Source organism: Pelobates fuscus, chromosome 6 (genome assembly GCF_036172605.1).
Source record: "Pelobates fuscus isolate aPelFus1 chromosome 6, aPelFus1.pri, whole genome shotgun sequence".
Lineage (NCBI taxonomy): Eukaryota > Metazoa > Chordata > Amphibia > Anura > Pelobatidae > Pelobates > Pelobates fuscus.
The window spans coordinates 234,242,030-234,258,643 of record NC_086322.1 but is presented as its reverse complement, the minus strand read 5'-3'; the positions used below and the strand labels follow the sequence as shown (position 1 = coordinate 234,258,643).

The 16,614-nt window shown below is 41.6% G+C and overlaps 1 protein-coding gene across 1 annotated transcript in view; it reads left to right on the top strand.

Moving 5' to 3' along the window:
- Positions 1-16,614, top strand: part of SKAP1 (src kinase associated phosphoprotein 1) — a 480,903-nt gene that overhangs the window by 17,291 nt on the left and 446,998 nt on the right. Inside the window, exon 3 of the mRNA XM_063458887.1 lies at positions 11,749-11,774. Coding sequence (XP_063314957.1) covers positions 11,749-11,774 — 26 coding nt within the window. The remainder of the gene's footprint in view (positions 1-11,748; positions 11,775-16,614) is intronic.

The following is a 16,614-nucleotide window of genomic DNA, read 5'->3' as shown; positions in this document are numbered from 1 at the left end:
GACTTCAAGTCCATCCCTGGAGAATGTGTACTACTACAATACGTAGATGATTTGTTGATAGCGGCAGTTACAAAAGAGATATGCCAGCAAGCAACATATGATTTACTGCACATTCTTTGGAAGGCAGGATACAAGGTGTCCAGGAAGAAAGCCCAGTTGTGTCAGCCAACTGTCAAGTATCTGGGATTCCATATCTCTGAAGGTCAAAGGATAATGGGGCCTGAGAGAAAAGAAGCTGTATGCCAAATACCAACACCCAAGAATAGAAGACAAGTGCGAGAATTCTTGGGGGCAGCAGGCTTCTGCAGGATATGGATTCCCAGTTATGCGATATTGGCGAAACCCCTCTATGCAGCCATAAAAGGCACAGAACACGATCCCTTCCTGTGGACCATCGAACAGCAGAAGGCATTTGAGGATGTTAAGAAAGCATTGATTAGCGCCCCAGCATTAGGTCTACCTGATCATACACGTCCATTCTACTTATATGTACGCGAGCAAAGAAGGATGGCTGTGGGAGTACTGACACAGTACTTGGGATCATGGCAACGACCTGTTGCATATATGTCTAAACAATTGGATGCAGTGGCCAGTGGTCTTCCACCCTGTCTAAGAGCCATAGCTGCCGCCGCCCTGCTGGTAGCCGAAGCCGACAAGCTCACTCTGGGTCAGGAACTCTACGTGCGAGTCCCGCACGTAGTACAGACGTTGCTAGACTATAAAGGCAATCATTGGTTTAGCAATAGCCGTATGACTAAGTATCAAGCCATGTTATGTGAGAACCTGAGAGTGCATCTTGAGACTGTCAATACCTTGAATCCAGCTACCCTTTTGCCACAACCTACTGAGAGTCAACATGATTGCCTGGAGGTGATGGATGAAGTGTTCTCAAGCAGACCGGACCTTCGTGATTTTCCCATCCAGAACCCCGATGTCCAGTACTATACAGACGGCAGTAGTTACGTGAAAGAAGGGATTCGCTACGCAGGATACGCAGTGACAACCATAGACAAGGTGATAGAAGCTCAGCCATTGTCAAAAGGAACATCGGCACAGAAGGCAGAATTAATCGCACTCACACGAGCGTTACAATTGGCTGAAGGATTGAGGGTAAACATCTATACGGACTCAAAGTATGCGTTTTTAACCACTCATGCCCATGGAGCCTTGTATAAAGAAAGAGGACTACTGAACTCAGAGGGTAAAGAAATCAAGTACGCAGCGGAGATATTACAACTATTAGAAGCCGTATGGGAGCCGAAGGAAGTTGGTATCATACATTGTCGAGCGCATCTGAAAGGTGATGGTGATGTGGTGAAAGGAAATCGGATGGCAGATAATGCAGCCAAGCGTGCCGCTGAATCGGGACAACAGGAATATATGGAGTGTATAGCTGCTCTCATACCGACCCCTCTGTCTCAGTGGACTCCAGTTTATACAGCTCAAGAAGAAGAGTGGTTAAAGACTGAAGCTGGAAAATACTTGGAGAATAATTGGTATCAGTTAGAAGATGGAAGGATAGTTATTCCAGCATCGCTAGCTGTAGAAATTGTCCAGAATTATCATAACGGGACACATTCCGGGAGAGAGAGTATGGAAGAATCTCTTAGGAAGCATTTCTACATACCAAGATTGTCCAACTTGACTCAAGCCATTGTACGAAGATGTGTGTTATGTGCTAAAAACAACGCAAGGCAAGGTCCAGTGAAACCACCGGGAGTCCAGTACATGGGAGGGCTCACTATGTCCGATCTCCAAATAGACTACACGGTAATGCCTAAATCCAGCGGACATCATTACCTACTAGTAGCTGTGTGCACCTACTCAGGTTGGGTAGAAGCATGTCCCACTCGTACAGAGAAAGCAGGAGAGGTAGTGCGATTTCTTTTACGGGAAATAATACCCCGATATGGACTACCATGTTCTATAGGATCGGATAATGGTCCAGCCTTTGTTCACCAGTGCCTACAACAACTGACTCATATGCTTGGTATTAAGTGGAAACTTCATACAGCATATAGGCCTCAGAGTTCTGGGAAAGTGGAAAGGATGAACAGAACTATTAAGAGCCAATTGGCAAAAATGTGTCAAGAAACCCAACTCAAGTGGAATGTTCTTTTGCCAATAGCTCTGTTGCGCATTCATAGTACACCTACCAGAAGGATGGGTCTCTCACCTTTTGAAATTATGTATGGGTGTCCACCTCCCGTACTTAGTAACTTAAGGGGGGATTTGAGTCAGTTGGGAGAAGGAATTTCCCGGCAGCAGGTTGTAGAGTTGGGTAAAACTATGGAGGAGGTACAGAAATGGGTACAAGATAGGTTACCTGTGAATATTTATCCACCTGTCCATTGTTATCATCCAGGAGATCAAGTTTGGATAAAGGAGTGGAACAGTGTACCGTTGGGGCCAAAGTGGAGGGGTCCTTATGTTGTTCTTTTGTCTACCCCAACAGCTATAAAGGTGGCCGAAGTGACTCAGTGGATTCATCACTCCAGGGTTAAACCAGCAGCAGCAGATTCTTGGCAAGTTACACCAGATCCTAAGAATCCCTGCAAGATCCGGTTGAAGAGAGTGACCCAGTTGGATTGAAAGTGATTTTTGCGAAGAGTTTTGTTACAAGCGAACATCAACAAGAATCTAGAAGTAGGTGTTTTGACGGCCACAATAAAGCCCGACCACCTGCCTACGTTACATAGTCAGAGTGTCTTGAAGGGATCTCTGTGAAGGAAAGTGAGGATCAGAAGGACTCCATTCCCTGCAGCCCTCACATTCCTGGAAGCTGAGGTGCCATCGCACGGTCGAAGAGTTAGGAAGAAGATGTCAGGAGTGATGTGTTTAATAATGTATATATGTGTGTTTTTAATTATTCAGGAAGGTAGAGGTACCGACACACCAGGCTGCGAGGTTTGCATTAAGACTACGAAAACAGGCAATCACATTTCCCAGACCCTTATTTGGCATTCACTGTATGAGTGTAAAGGACATGTATCTAAGTGTAGATACTTAGGCATAGATTATAGTGTATGCCATTTAGGAGCAGGAGAACCTAAGTGTTTTAGCCCTGAGTATCAACCTTGTACAATTTGGTTGACTATTCGGAATGGAGACTCACAGGGGACCCTGATAAATAAGACCATACTAGAAACCGTACATTCTCCAGGTGTTTTGCTATTTGATGCATGTAAGGTGATATCAAGTGGTAGAAAACCATGGAATGTATGTGGTGATCTTAAATGGGAAAGAACCTATGGGTCTAATGATAAGTATATTTGCCCCAGTAGTAAGTATAAATATATAGATCCAAAATGCCCAAATAAAGAATACAATTATTGTCCGTATTGGTCCTGTGTGGGGTGGGCAACCTGGGGACAGACAGTAGATAAGGATATGATCGTCACTAAGTTGCCTACCAAGCCATATTGTAAGTCTAGGGAGTGTAACCCAGTCCATATACTTATCAATGACCCAGAACTATTCATAGATAGGTTTGGGAACTTATTTGGGTTCCAGATATATGGAACAGGTTTGGATCCTGGAACAATATTATTTATAGGAATAGAGACCGATACTGTGGCAACCCAGACTCATCAGGTCTTTCATTCCTTCTATGAGGAGATGAGTGTGGAAAATAAGATCCCCCCATAATGCGAAAAACTTATTTATAGATCTAGCCGAGAGCATTGCTGGTAGTCTTAATGTAACCAACTGCTATGTGTGTGGAGATACTAATATGGGAGACCAATGGCCATGGGAAGCAAAGGAGGTAATGTATTCCGGTTCTGAGACAGTTGAACAGTTAATATCTTCTCAAACTGATTATCGAGTGAGTGTTGGAGGTAAATCTGAGTGGCGATTAAAGACCTCCATTATAGGTTATGTTTGCATAGCAAGGAAAGGAATAATGTTTAATACATCTGTAGGAGAATTGACTTGTCTAGGGCAAAAAGCTTATAATGATAAGATACAACTTGGTGGTCAGCTTCAAATGTCTCAGAACCACCTAATCCGTTTGCAAGTTATACCAGTTTAAAGGATGTGTGTTTTGACCTATCTGCTACATCTAGTTGGAAAGCCCCAGTAAATGTGTACTGGATCTGTAGTAAGAAAGCCTATTCGGAGTTACCACAGGACTGGGAAGGGGCATGTGTATTAGGTATGCTCAAACCATCCTTCTTCTTGTTGCCAATTGAAACAGGAGAGACTTTGGGAATTAAAGTGTATGATGTAAATCATAGAAAGAAAAGGGGACCCCTAGAGATTGGTACCTGGGAAGATAATGAGTGGCCTCCCCAGCGTATTATAGATTATTATGGGTCAGCTACGTGGGCAGAGGATGGTACTTATGGATACAGAACCCCAATATACATGCTCAACCGTATCATTATATTACAGGCAGTGGTTGAGATAATTACCAATGAAACATCACAAGCGCTTAATCTCCTAGCAAAGCATAACACTAAGATGAGGACAGCCGTCTACCAGAATAGATTAGCCTTGGATTACCTATTGGCAGTAGAGGGAGGTGTATGTGGGAAGTTTAATCTAAGCAATTGTTGTCTTTAAATAGATGATGAAGGGCAAGCAATAGCTGAGCTTACTAGCCATATGGTTAAACTAGCACATGTGCCTACTCAAGTATGGAAAGGGTATAATCCGAGTAGTTGGTTTTGTAATTGGTACGAGCAGCTTGGAGGACTCAAGGCACTGGTAGGTGGAGTCATGCTAATCTTGATGCTGTGCCTCCTCCTGCCGTGTCTGATTCCTTTGGTAGTTAGGTCTGTGCAGAGCATTATAGAGAATATAGCAGAAAGAAAGGCTGCTGCACAGATAATGGCTGTTTGCAGGTACAAGGCTTTAAATCAAGGAGAACACGTACAGGAAGAGGAATGCTGAGGGGTTCGTATCTCTAGAGAGTCGCAAAGTCTAGTCTGGTTTATGGCAACTTGAGGTGTAAGCAAACCCCGATTAAGTGATGCCTCCGTAATTATGAAATATCAGAGGCATCAAAGGGGGGAATGTGGTGGAATCTCGGTAAAAATAAATTTAGTAGGCCGAGATTGCCACGTGGTATGTGCACGTGCATATGCTGATGTATCGGTCGGTTGGTTGCACGTGGCAACGATACAATTGTACGGAGCATGTGCAGGAATACAGGATATACGAGTATTCCCCTCCTCCATTGTGCTGGGCAAGCCATGTGGTCAAACAGGAATTTAGTCTCTTTTCTGTTGAATTGGGTAAGAGTACGTGTAGGTGGAACGGATTATAGGAGGAGCTATATGTCTATATAAGGTGCCTACACTGTATGATCAGGGCTCAGATTTTAGCTGTTTTTGGTGACATTAGTCCCTCTGAGTCCCGGTCGGTGAATCGAATAAAGATCTCTTCCTTCCTGAAGAAATCTGTGTCCATCTCTCTGTGCTTGGCTTCCGTCAGTTTCTCCGGTATCAACTTCATTAAGCTGAAGTGGTCTGGGTGCCTAGAGTGGTCCTTTAAGGACAGAGGCAATTGTCTGCGTTCTGAACCAAAACACATTTTTAAGGGTTTCTCTTCATGTTCTCCCACATACATATTATGGATCCTTTTTTTAAAGGCCAGAATGTGCTTAAATTTAACATCCTATATGTATACCTAGCACATTATGCGTCAATAAAATGTTAAAAGTGGTAAAAAAAAATTATTTAAAAAAAACTATTTTTAAAAATTTGTTTATAATAATTTTTACGCATCTAATGTAACTACCAGTAATTAAAAATAACTCAAAATAGATTCATATATCAGTACTGGTAGTTAAATGCCAAATATGTTAAGGATCCAAATTCATTTTTTGTTAATCCTAACCATATACCAACCTCCATGCTAACGCTGTACCAACCCTTACCCAATGCTTACACTAACTCTAACCATATCCCTACCCAAATTGTATCCTTAACCTTACACTATCTTTTACCCTAAATAAGAATTAACCCATACCCAGCATTAAACTTTACCTTACCCCAACACTAAGTGTAACCCTACCTTACTCTTAGCCCTAAATCTTACCCTACCGTAACCCTAATCCCACCACTAACCCGAACTAAGGCAACCCACTGTTAATATAAATTCTGATATTAAAAAAAGGTTTTACAATTTTAACACAGTAGATGGTGGTGTGTTGCCACCATATTTCGGCTGTTTTCAGAATGACAGTTAAGGGAACACTATAGTCACCTAAATTACTTTAGCTAGATAAAGCAGTTTTAGTGTATAGATCATTCCCCTGCAATTTTACTGCTCAATTCACTGTCATTTAGGGGTTAAATCACTTTTTTTCTGTTTATGCAGCCCTAGCCACACCTCCCCTGGCTATGATTGACAGAGCCTGCATGAAAAATAAACTGGTTTCACTTTCAAACTGATGTAATTTACCTTAAATAATTGTATCTCAATCTCTAAATTGAACTTTAATCACATAAAGGAGGCTCTTGCAGGGTCTAGCAAGCTATTAACATAGCAGGGGATAAGAAAATCTTAATTAAACAGAACTTGCAATAAAGAAAGCCTAAATAGGGCTCTCTTTACAGGAAGTGTTTATGGAAGGCTGTACAAGTCACATGCAGGGAGGTGTGACTAGGGTTCATAATCAAAGTGATTTAACTCCTAAATGGCAGAGAATTGAGCAGTGAGGCTGCAGGGGCATGTTCTATACACCAAAACTGCTTCATTAAGCTAAAGTTGTTCAGGTGACTATAGTGTCCCTTTAATTTAGAATGATCCTGGTTCCTAGTTAATTATATTCAGATTGGTGCTTGGCAGATGGCAAAGCCCATCATCGGTACCGACTTCCTGTAAAGAGAATGTTTACAGTTCCTTTATTGAAAATTCTGTTTAATTTAGAAATACTTATATCTTGCTCTATTAATGGCTTGCTAGACTCTCCAGGAGCCTCCTGTATGTAATCAAAGTTAAATTTACAATGCAGGAGATAAAAAAACAAACAAAAAACTTTTATCTTGTGGTGGGTGCCAGAGCACTCCTGGAATTACAACCACAACAGCAAACTATTGTGCTTTTGGTGCTTTGTGTTCCTTTCAAGATTTAGCAAATAACATAATTCAGTTCAGGGAAGGCCAGGGAAAACATTACAAATAAATGTAAGAAATAGAAACGTTCAGGGTTAGTCACTAAAGTCATAATGGAACAAACGTACACAACATTTGATTGTGTACGGAACCAAAATCCAGACGCTGTTCATACTATTAAACGATATCAGGATATTGCAATTCGGGCTCTGAATGTACTAGAACAAGCATGTCAAAGGCTAACATGGCCCAAATTAATCAAGGTTTAAGTTTATGTGGGCTGCAAAAAAAGCATTTAAATTTTCATAGAACAACATTGTTGTTTCATGACTGCTGACCCCCAACATATATAATCTATCTTATTTAACCCCTTAAGACCGCAGGACGTACCATGCCGTCCTTATTTGGGCGGCTCTAAACGCCGCAGGACGGCATTTTCTTATCCCCTGCTATGTTAATAGCTTGCTAGACCCTGCAAGAGCCTCCTTTATGTGATTAAAGTTCAATTTAGAGATTGAGATACAATTATTTAAGGTAAATTACATCAGTTTGAAAGTGAAACCAGTTTATTTTTCATGCAGGCTCTGTCAATCATAGCCAGGGGAGGTGTGGCTAGGGCTGCATAAACAGAAAAAACGTGGCCGGCGGCACATGGCCGCTGCAGATCGCGGTCGGGGGGCATGCCTGGCCCCCCAGGCAGCCCCCCTGTGCCTGGGGACCGCGGTCTGCAGCTTCCGATCGCAGTGACAGGCTGTCACTGCGATCGGTATTTACCATGTGTCAGCCGATTTTAAAATCGGCTGACACATGGAGCCGGCCGCGTTTTCACTGTGCAGATCGCGGTCGGGGGACATGCCTGGCCCCCCAGGCAGTCCCCCTGCGGTCAGTGACCGCGATCTGCAGAGTCTGATCGCAGGGAGAGGCTGTCTCTGCGATCTGAATGCAGAGACAGCCTCTCCCTGCGATCTGATCGCAGTGACAGCCTGTCACTGCGATCATAGTTACTATGTGTCAGCCTATTGGCTGACCCATAGTAACTCCAATCAGGATCCCCCTGCAGATCGCGGTGGGGGGCATGCCTGGCCACCCAGGCACTCCCCCTGTGGCCAATTACCGCGATCTGCAGGAGGTGATCACAGTGACAGCCTGTCACTGTGATCACTGATCCTGTGTGTCAGCCAGTGATGTAAAATCACTGGCTGACACTGTCTCTGCCCCTCTCCTCCCCTATTAACCCCTTAAAGTAAAAAATTAATAAAAATTAAAGTTAAAAATAAAATACACTTACATCATTTATATATATATATTATATATATGATCTATATATAATATATATATATATATATATACGCACACATTTACACATACACTAAGTGTATTTTAATATTTATATATATATATATATAATATATATATAATTATATATATATATATATTAATATCAAAATACACGTAGAAGGATATTGATTAAATATATACATAATTATAATTATATATATATATATATATATATATATATTATAATAAAAAATATGTAAATACGTAAAAAAAAAAAAAAAAAAAAATTAAAAATATATATGTGTAATTTCGTTCTAACTGTATTTTGATATTAATATATATATATATATATATATATATATATCAAAATACACGTAGAACAAAATATATATATGTATATACCCAAGTATATACGTATACATCACTATATGTATAACTATATATAAATAAAAAATAATAGTAAAAAAATTATATACATATATATATACATATATATAAACACACGTGTATATATAATAATTTTACATATATATTTATGTAATAATTTTACATAATTAGGTCCTTTTATTAATTACAATTTGCAGGACCTGCCTAACAACCCAGGCCGACAGTATAGGGAATTTAATTTGCTAGCACTATATTTAACCCTATAACTTTCCAAGACACTATAAAACCTGTACATGGGGGGTACTGTTTTACTCGGGAGACATCGCTGAATACAAATATTTGTGTTTCAAAACCGTAAAATTTATTACAACAATGATATCGTCAGGGAAAGTGAAATTTATTGCATTTTTCGCACACAAACGGCACTTACACTGACAATATTTTTGCTGTCATACTTTTTACTGTTTTGAAACACAAATATTTGTGTTCAGCAAAGTCTCCTGAGTATAACAGTACCCCTCATGTACAGGTTTTATGGTGTTTTCAAAAGTTACAGAGTCAAATATAAGGCTTGCGTTTCAGTTTTTTCATAATGAAATTCGCCAGATTGGTTACATTGGCTTTGAGACCGTATAGTAGCCCAGAAATAAGAATTACCTCCATAATGGCATACCATTTGCAAAAGTAGACAACCCAAGGTATTGCAAATGGGGTATGTCCAGTCTTTTTTAGTAGCCACTTAGTCACAAACACTGGCCAAAATTGGCTTTCAAATTAGTTTTTTGCATTTTTCACACACAAACAAATATTAACGTTAACTTTGGCTAGTGTTTGTGACCAAGTGGCTACTAAAAAAGACTGGACATACCCCATTTGCAATACCTTGGGTTGTCTACTTTTGCAAATGGTATGCCATCATGGGGGTAATTTTCATTCCTGGGCTACCATACAGTCTCAAAGGCAACGTAACCAAACTGGCAAATTTCAATGTGAAAAAACTGAAAAGTGTAACATGCTATATTTGACCCTGTAACTTCCCAAAACACCATAAAACCTGTTCATAGGGGGTACTGTTTTACACGTGAGACATCGCTGAATACAAATATGTGTATTTTATTGCAGTAAAAGCAAACAGTATTATGACATTCACAGTTAGAATGTCACATAGAACTAAGAAAATTTAAAAAAAATCATATTTTCTCTCATTTTTTTATATTTTATTCATATTACGTTATGTTCCATACCTAAATATTTGATGTTAAATGAAAGCCCTGTTTCCCCTGAACAAAATGATATATAATAAGTGTGGGTGCATTTAATATGAAAGAGGTAAATTATTGTTGAACAGACATATAGTCAAAATCTGTGGTTTGTTTACATTTTTTTTGGTTCACAACTTGTACATTTGGCTGCGGTCTTAAGGGGTTAATAATTAAAGCATATTTATTTATTAGTCCCTTTTAATCTTTATTAAAGACTCTAATTGAGTCTAATAGAGCCTGGATGGAGCCTTATTGGGCTGTTGGGCTTGAAAGTGGTGGTGGTGACTGATAACCCCCCTCCCTCCGGCACATTTAAAATCTGCTGCCCACCCATCCATTTTCTACTAAACCCCAGCACCCCCCTGTACAAAACCCCATTCCCTGTTTTAAAAACAAAAACAATATTTGCATCCAGTCTCATACTTTACTCACCTTGTGTATCTAGTGTCCTGCGTCTATACCCCCACTGGCGCCGTCCACAGCATGTGACACAGCCGAAACTCCTTCAAGGCGGAGCCTGTAGACGTCACATCAGGATGTGACGTTGCGCGATTTCTCCCGCTTTCATTCTCTCCTGGACCACCTCCGCCTGCCTCCATTTGCTCCCGGAGTGCCTCCATTTGCTCTTGGACTACCTGCCAGCCTCTGGACCACCTCCGCCTGCTTCAATTCATCTCCGCCCGCCTCCAGGTGACCGGAGCAATGAATATGTTTGCCGGGCTGCAAAGATATTCATTGTGGGCCGCAGAGTTTGACATCCATGTACTAGAATTATGTCTGGATTTGAGCTAATTGGTGTCAGACAGCAGCGATCCAGATCTAGATATTTAAAAATTCATACCTGGATTTTAAATGTCCAAACTTCTATTCACTGGCAGCTCTAATATCCAGCAGGTCAATAGTTGGGTGTGAGTGTTAACTATGTGGGGGCTGACCAGTGCTTGCTATTCAACTAAATAGTGAGCAGTCATTGATTGCTCACTGTAACTAAAACTAGTGACTGTGCAGCGATCGCTGGCCAGTCACTAGAAAGGCCCCAGTGATTTACAGGGGGGATCTGTTAATGGCCCTCCCCTGTGCCCCTGCTAATGGACATCAGTTTTCTCTGGAACGGCAGCATTTACAATGATAAGCCTGCAAAAGACATGCTATAGACAACAGAACAATTACATTAAGGTGTAGTGGTTCTGGTGACTATAGTGTCCCTTTAAATGTAAATTTCACTGTGAATTCCAAGCAATTGGCACTCTAGTGAAAAACCCTTACACTTTGTGTAATTTGCAAAGATACCCTACGGTGACATCACTTCTGGGGGGCTGGGGGGGCTGTCAAAGGTCAGTTCAGCGTACCTGAACTTGTCTTTTGCAGGTGCTGCCATCTTCTTCAAGCCTGTCCTCGAATGCGTTGGTGCTTCAGTGCCAGCAGCCGATGTCACTGCGGGAATACAGAATTGAGGTGTCTTGGGATCCTCCATAGATAGAGCCAATTCTATGTGGCTGTCACTGGTGCAAGATTGACACCAATGACAGCCACATGGAATTGGACACAGCAGTAGGCCCACCCACTGTCTAGAATTGTTAGGTGCAGGAAAAATACTGAGACAAAGTAGTCCCTTTAGTAGGGGGTTGACTGTGCCGCATTAACTAACTCTTGTGATATAAGTGATTATCATCAACTTAGAAGACCATATTCTCTTTAAGAAGTAATGTGAAAAGTAATTTACATTTTATGTTTTTTTTTTGTTTTGTTTTTTTCAGGTACGATTTAGATGTTCAGCAGACAGGTGAGTAGAACAATGAATCTCTAATGTATTAATGTATGGGTGGTACTGACATCTTTTTAAAATGGCCAGTTACTGTAAATATGATATCAGTGTTTTACAAAGCTGACAATGTCACACTTTTTGTAAGACAGTGACGGCTAACCATTGCCACTGTTGATGTTTATAACTTGCATTTCCCATGATGTTTTGTCAAAGACCCGACTATGTGCAGAGAGACTGGGACTGGTTCAGTGCATAGACTTTTTTTCAGTGGTTTTTCTATCGACTTTAGTAGTATACACTTACAGTGAGGTGAAGGGATGTGTTGTTCAATTGGGCGTTTTGGTTTGCGGGTTCCTGTTAGTGCTCTGTCCTTTGGAGTTTGGATATTGTTTTGCTGTAGGCACAGTGGCTTTACTATGCAAAATAAACATGTTTGCGACAATTCGTAAAGATGATATGCTGGTAGTGTATACTGCATTGCCTTCCTAATGGCGTTGTTTCTGAGAATGAGCATTTTTTTTTTTTTTTTTTTGTGCGCCTGTTCCAATCAACCTAACAATCAGTCTTCACAAATGTTCATGTCTCGGAATGTTCATGAGTCTGATTTGACAGAATTGTAATTGCTCTTCCTAACCATTTGTTACTTCTTAAACCAAATTACTAGACTCTGATTTGTCGATCACGTGGCATATGAGCTCGAACTATCCATGTGGCTCTTGAGAAATTCCCAGTTGAATTGGGTTATCACATTTTCATACAGGCCACACAGCATCCTGGTTCGTCTAATTGCATTGAAACCTTTTGTTTTGGTGCCATTACCAGATGAACTTAACATCTGGCTTCATTCAACAAAATACAATAGGCAGATGTTTTCAAGTGGCAAACAAAAAAAGAAAGACACAAAAGAGTTTTAATTAGAGCTTTTCACCTTCAACAACAATACACTTCTCAATTTAGTATGAAATGCTGCACGCGCAATCCAAATTACACTTCCCACAAGACAAAAAGCAGGTAGATTTCTCTGTGTACTGTTTCATTGACGTTGGCCCTTTCTTGTGTTTTTCTGGATCTTTATTATATGAAATTAGTATCGTGCAGGAAATTTATGATGCAGAATAAAAATATGTATTTAAAAAAAATATATATATATATGTTATAAATAAATGAATTTCCTGCTATCCTGCTACAGGAACAAGATAACAGCTTCAGTTAATTTAGTCTGTCATTGTTTTCCCAGCTGAAATTATGTGACAGACACATTTTATAATGCTGTAATTTCTTGTTTTGCTAAATGTCTCTATAAGGCACATGCTCTATTTTATGTTTTATTCTCTTTGAACTTTTAATACTTTGAACAGCAATCCTTATGAATTATTTTTGCAAACAGAATGCAACAGACCTAGGTAAACTAGTGACCTGCAGTGACACAACCCGTTAACTGTTTTATATAAATATTTAGTTATAAACATATTAGTTGAGTTTGAATTGCATTTTTATCCTTCTTTTCCAGTGAGTCTGAAGAATTATATTTGGCACTGATTTTTTTTTTTTTTTTTTTAATTCTTTATTTTTGGTGCATGTTGTATAGTACAGATCATTTGTGGTTGCCACTTCCATGTGGTCAAACTGTCAAAGATACACAATGAACATGGCATTCAATACATTGCACATTTTGTTTTGGTTGGGCTGTGTGGTTATAACGGGGTGACCTATGTGTTTGTAGTGTATCCCCATAGTGAGTGTGTCTCCGCTGGGAGTTCCGAGTGAAGCTTGTCTGTGGGTATGCCCGCTATATTTGTTTGTGGTGTGTCATGGAGATGTTGCTCCTTCCTGACGCTCTACGTGTCTACTGCGGTGGTCTCCTTTGTGGGGAGCAAATAATGAGTCGAACGACTGAGGCTAGGGTTGTGTGGGGTTATTGGTCTCCCATGGAGGTGTGACCTTTGTCTCTAAGGTCGGCGTGTAAGTGGTGACCCGTGTGTGCCCCGGTGATTTCTATCCCTGTAACCTAGGGAACGGGGGGAGGGGAGGGTGCATTAAAGTGCATCCCGCCAGGTTTACCAAACCCATGTGTCTGGGTTCTGGGTCAGTGGAGGTTCTGACACCCTACTGTGGTTGTATAAGTGGAGCGTGTCAGCAGGCGTAAACATAAAAGAACTGAGGGAAATTAAACGGTCAAATAAACATTGGTATAAGAAAATTAGTTAAACGTATAAGTCCCAGCAGCCTTGGCTTGCAACAATAAACAGTGCGTGATGATCTTGGGGCTCTGCGATTGTCAGCGCCTCTTCAGGTAGTGGGGCCCTGCTTCCTCCTCGGCGCTGGCGTAGATGACTCGGCATCCGGTCCGGGGTGAGGGTGAGATATTCCCGGTGCTGGAGTTCCAGTGGCGGGTAGGCCCAGTGCTGTCAGCAGTGCTGGTGCGTCTGTCGGGGCCGTAGCTTTGAAGGATTGTCCGTCCTTAGTGACCCATAGGGTGTTTGGGGTTGCCCACCTGTATGTCAGGTTTTCCCCTTGTAATGCCCTTGTGAGGGGTTGCATGCTCTTGCGCCATATTAAGGTAGCCCTGCTCAAGTCCTGAAAGAAGGAGATATGGCTGTTTTCAAAGTCATATGGGGATTTCCCCTTAAGCGCTGCAGTTAGGCCTAGTTTGTCGGCAACATTTTGGCACCTGAGGATGATGTCTCTTGGTGCTGTGGCTGGAGCTTTAGGGGACTTAGCTATCCTATACACCCCATCAAACGTAAAGTACTTAGCTTGTTTTGCCGGTAGCAGGGATGCCACCAGCCGTCTCACGAAGTGCGGCAGTTCTTCCAGGGGTATGTTTTCTGGGACTCCCCTAATCTTTATATTTTTCCTCCTGCCTCTATCGTCTAGAGTGTTTACTTGTCTATTTGTTTCAATCTGGGCTGTTTGTATTTGGAGTACCTTGTCTCTTAGTGCCTGGAAGTCCTGTTGCAGGGCCAGTACGTCTGCTGCTGTGGCTTGGGAGCGTGCTGCAACCGTTTGTACCTCTGTGGTTAGTGTCGCCAGGTCTGCTTTCCACATCGCTTTGAGGTTGGATTGGAGGCCTGTGAGCATCTCCTGTATATCCTGCTTAGTGGCAGGAGCCAGTGGCCCCGATGTGCTGGCAGTCACTTGGGTGGTCTGGAGTGAGCTTTGGGGTGGATTCCCTCTCTCCGGATGCTGGGATGTCGAGTCTCTCTCTTGAGAGGATTCTCTGGAGTCTCTTGCTGGTGGCTGAGACGTCCACATCTGGTCCAATTCGCGCTGCGTTTTCGCGGCATTTGCGGGTGTCCTTTGGGACTTTCTCCCCATTTCACTGCCCAGGAGGTAGGGTGGCAGCAGATTTGTGAAGGCCAGGTCTCCCCAGTATTCACCCGCGGACACTTGCTGCCGGCTGTCTGCGCGGTAGGCCTTGGAGCCTCGGTTGCGGTATTTTCTGCCCGGGGCCAGAAAGAAAGGCATCGATCGATTCCGGACGATGCCCTGAGTAGTATGCCGCCTTCAGGTACGATGTGGCTGGCGAGATGTCGCTGATATTTGCCGATTTGATTTCGGCACACAGGAGCTGCAGAATATGGCGTCCGCTCCTGTGCGCTGTTAGGCTCCACCCCGGCACTGATTTTTAAAATACACCTGCCATGGTAAACATGCAATTTATTTTTCTAAATTACATTTCACATATCCATTTTGCTAACCAAATATTGCTAGCACATATTTGGTTATTTTATTATCTTCATAGACTTACCATTAGGCAATCAGCATAATGATAAAGTTTACAAATATCAAGGACAGCGACAGCTTGCATGAGTAGCCACACGCCCCTTCTAGTGACAGAGTTGCATCACATGACAACTTTTTTTATTTATTTATTTTTTTACACATGTGTACAATATGTACATGTTTTTTTGTATTAATGTATTCATGTGCTTCCGATTTTTGCCAATGCAATATATAGATTGTAATTTACACCTACTTGAAGAGGAACTTGTCATTCACACGAATTAGTGCAAGACCAATTCAGTTTAACCTACTGTTAGTACATGGTATAGCATGCATTGATCTAGTTGGGTCTGTTTTTTGTGACTCTGCAGCAGATGTAGGGATGATTTGCCAATTGCCTTAATGTAACGTTGAGAGCACCTGCTGATACTCAGTAGTGCGCTGCATGACCCCTGGTGACTGGAATACATGTCCTTTACACCATAGAAAGCTGAGTGTATACCCTACCCATTGATGTCATTAGTTTGAGGGAGCTCCTCTCCTGCACAGAGAGCTCCCCTTTCTTTTGTTGCGCCATAGTATACATTAAGGATTTGCTCCCTTCCTCCCTTAGTCACTTGTCCAGCTTAGACCAGACATACTGACACCAGTGGTGTGTATGTGACTGGCAATCTAATTAGTCACCACTGTGTCACTGCAGTCTCCCACAAGGTCCACACACTGCCTTATACGTACTCGTACTGTATAAATGTACTGCCTGTTGTTTAATAAACCAGTATTGTGTTGTTCCTGTACTCAGTCTTGTCTAGTATTTATGTATAGGTGAGAGGAGCTATTCATCACGTTATCCAGTATCTTGCTGATGATTGGGCAATATCAACAGGGAAGCTCAGGCTACTAGGGAATGCAGGGACTGATGTAGTAACAGGTTCAGGTCTGAGTCCAAAGTCAGGGACCTGGCACCTTGCTGCTGTTACAAATATAAACACACATAAACACATATACTATTGATATTCATTCCACAAGTCGTGACCGATATTGATTTTTTTTAGAGCCGATACCGATATTGATATTCTGTGAACTTTCAGGATGATAGCTGGCAACTTACCGATATTCTGTACATTTACCATTT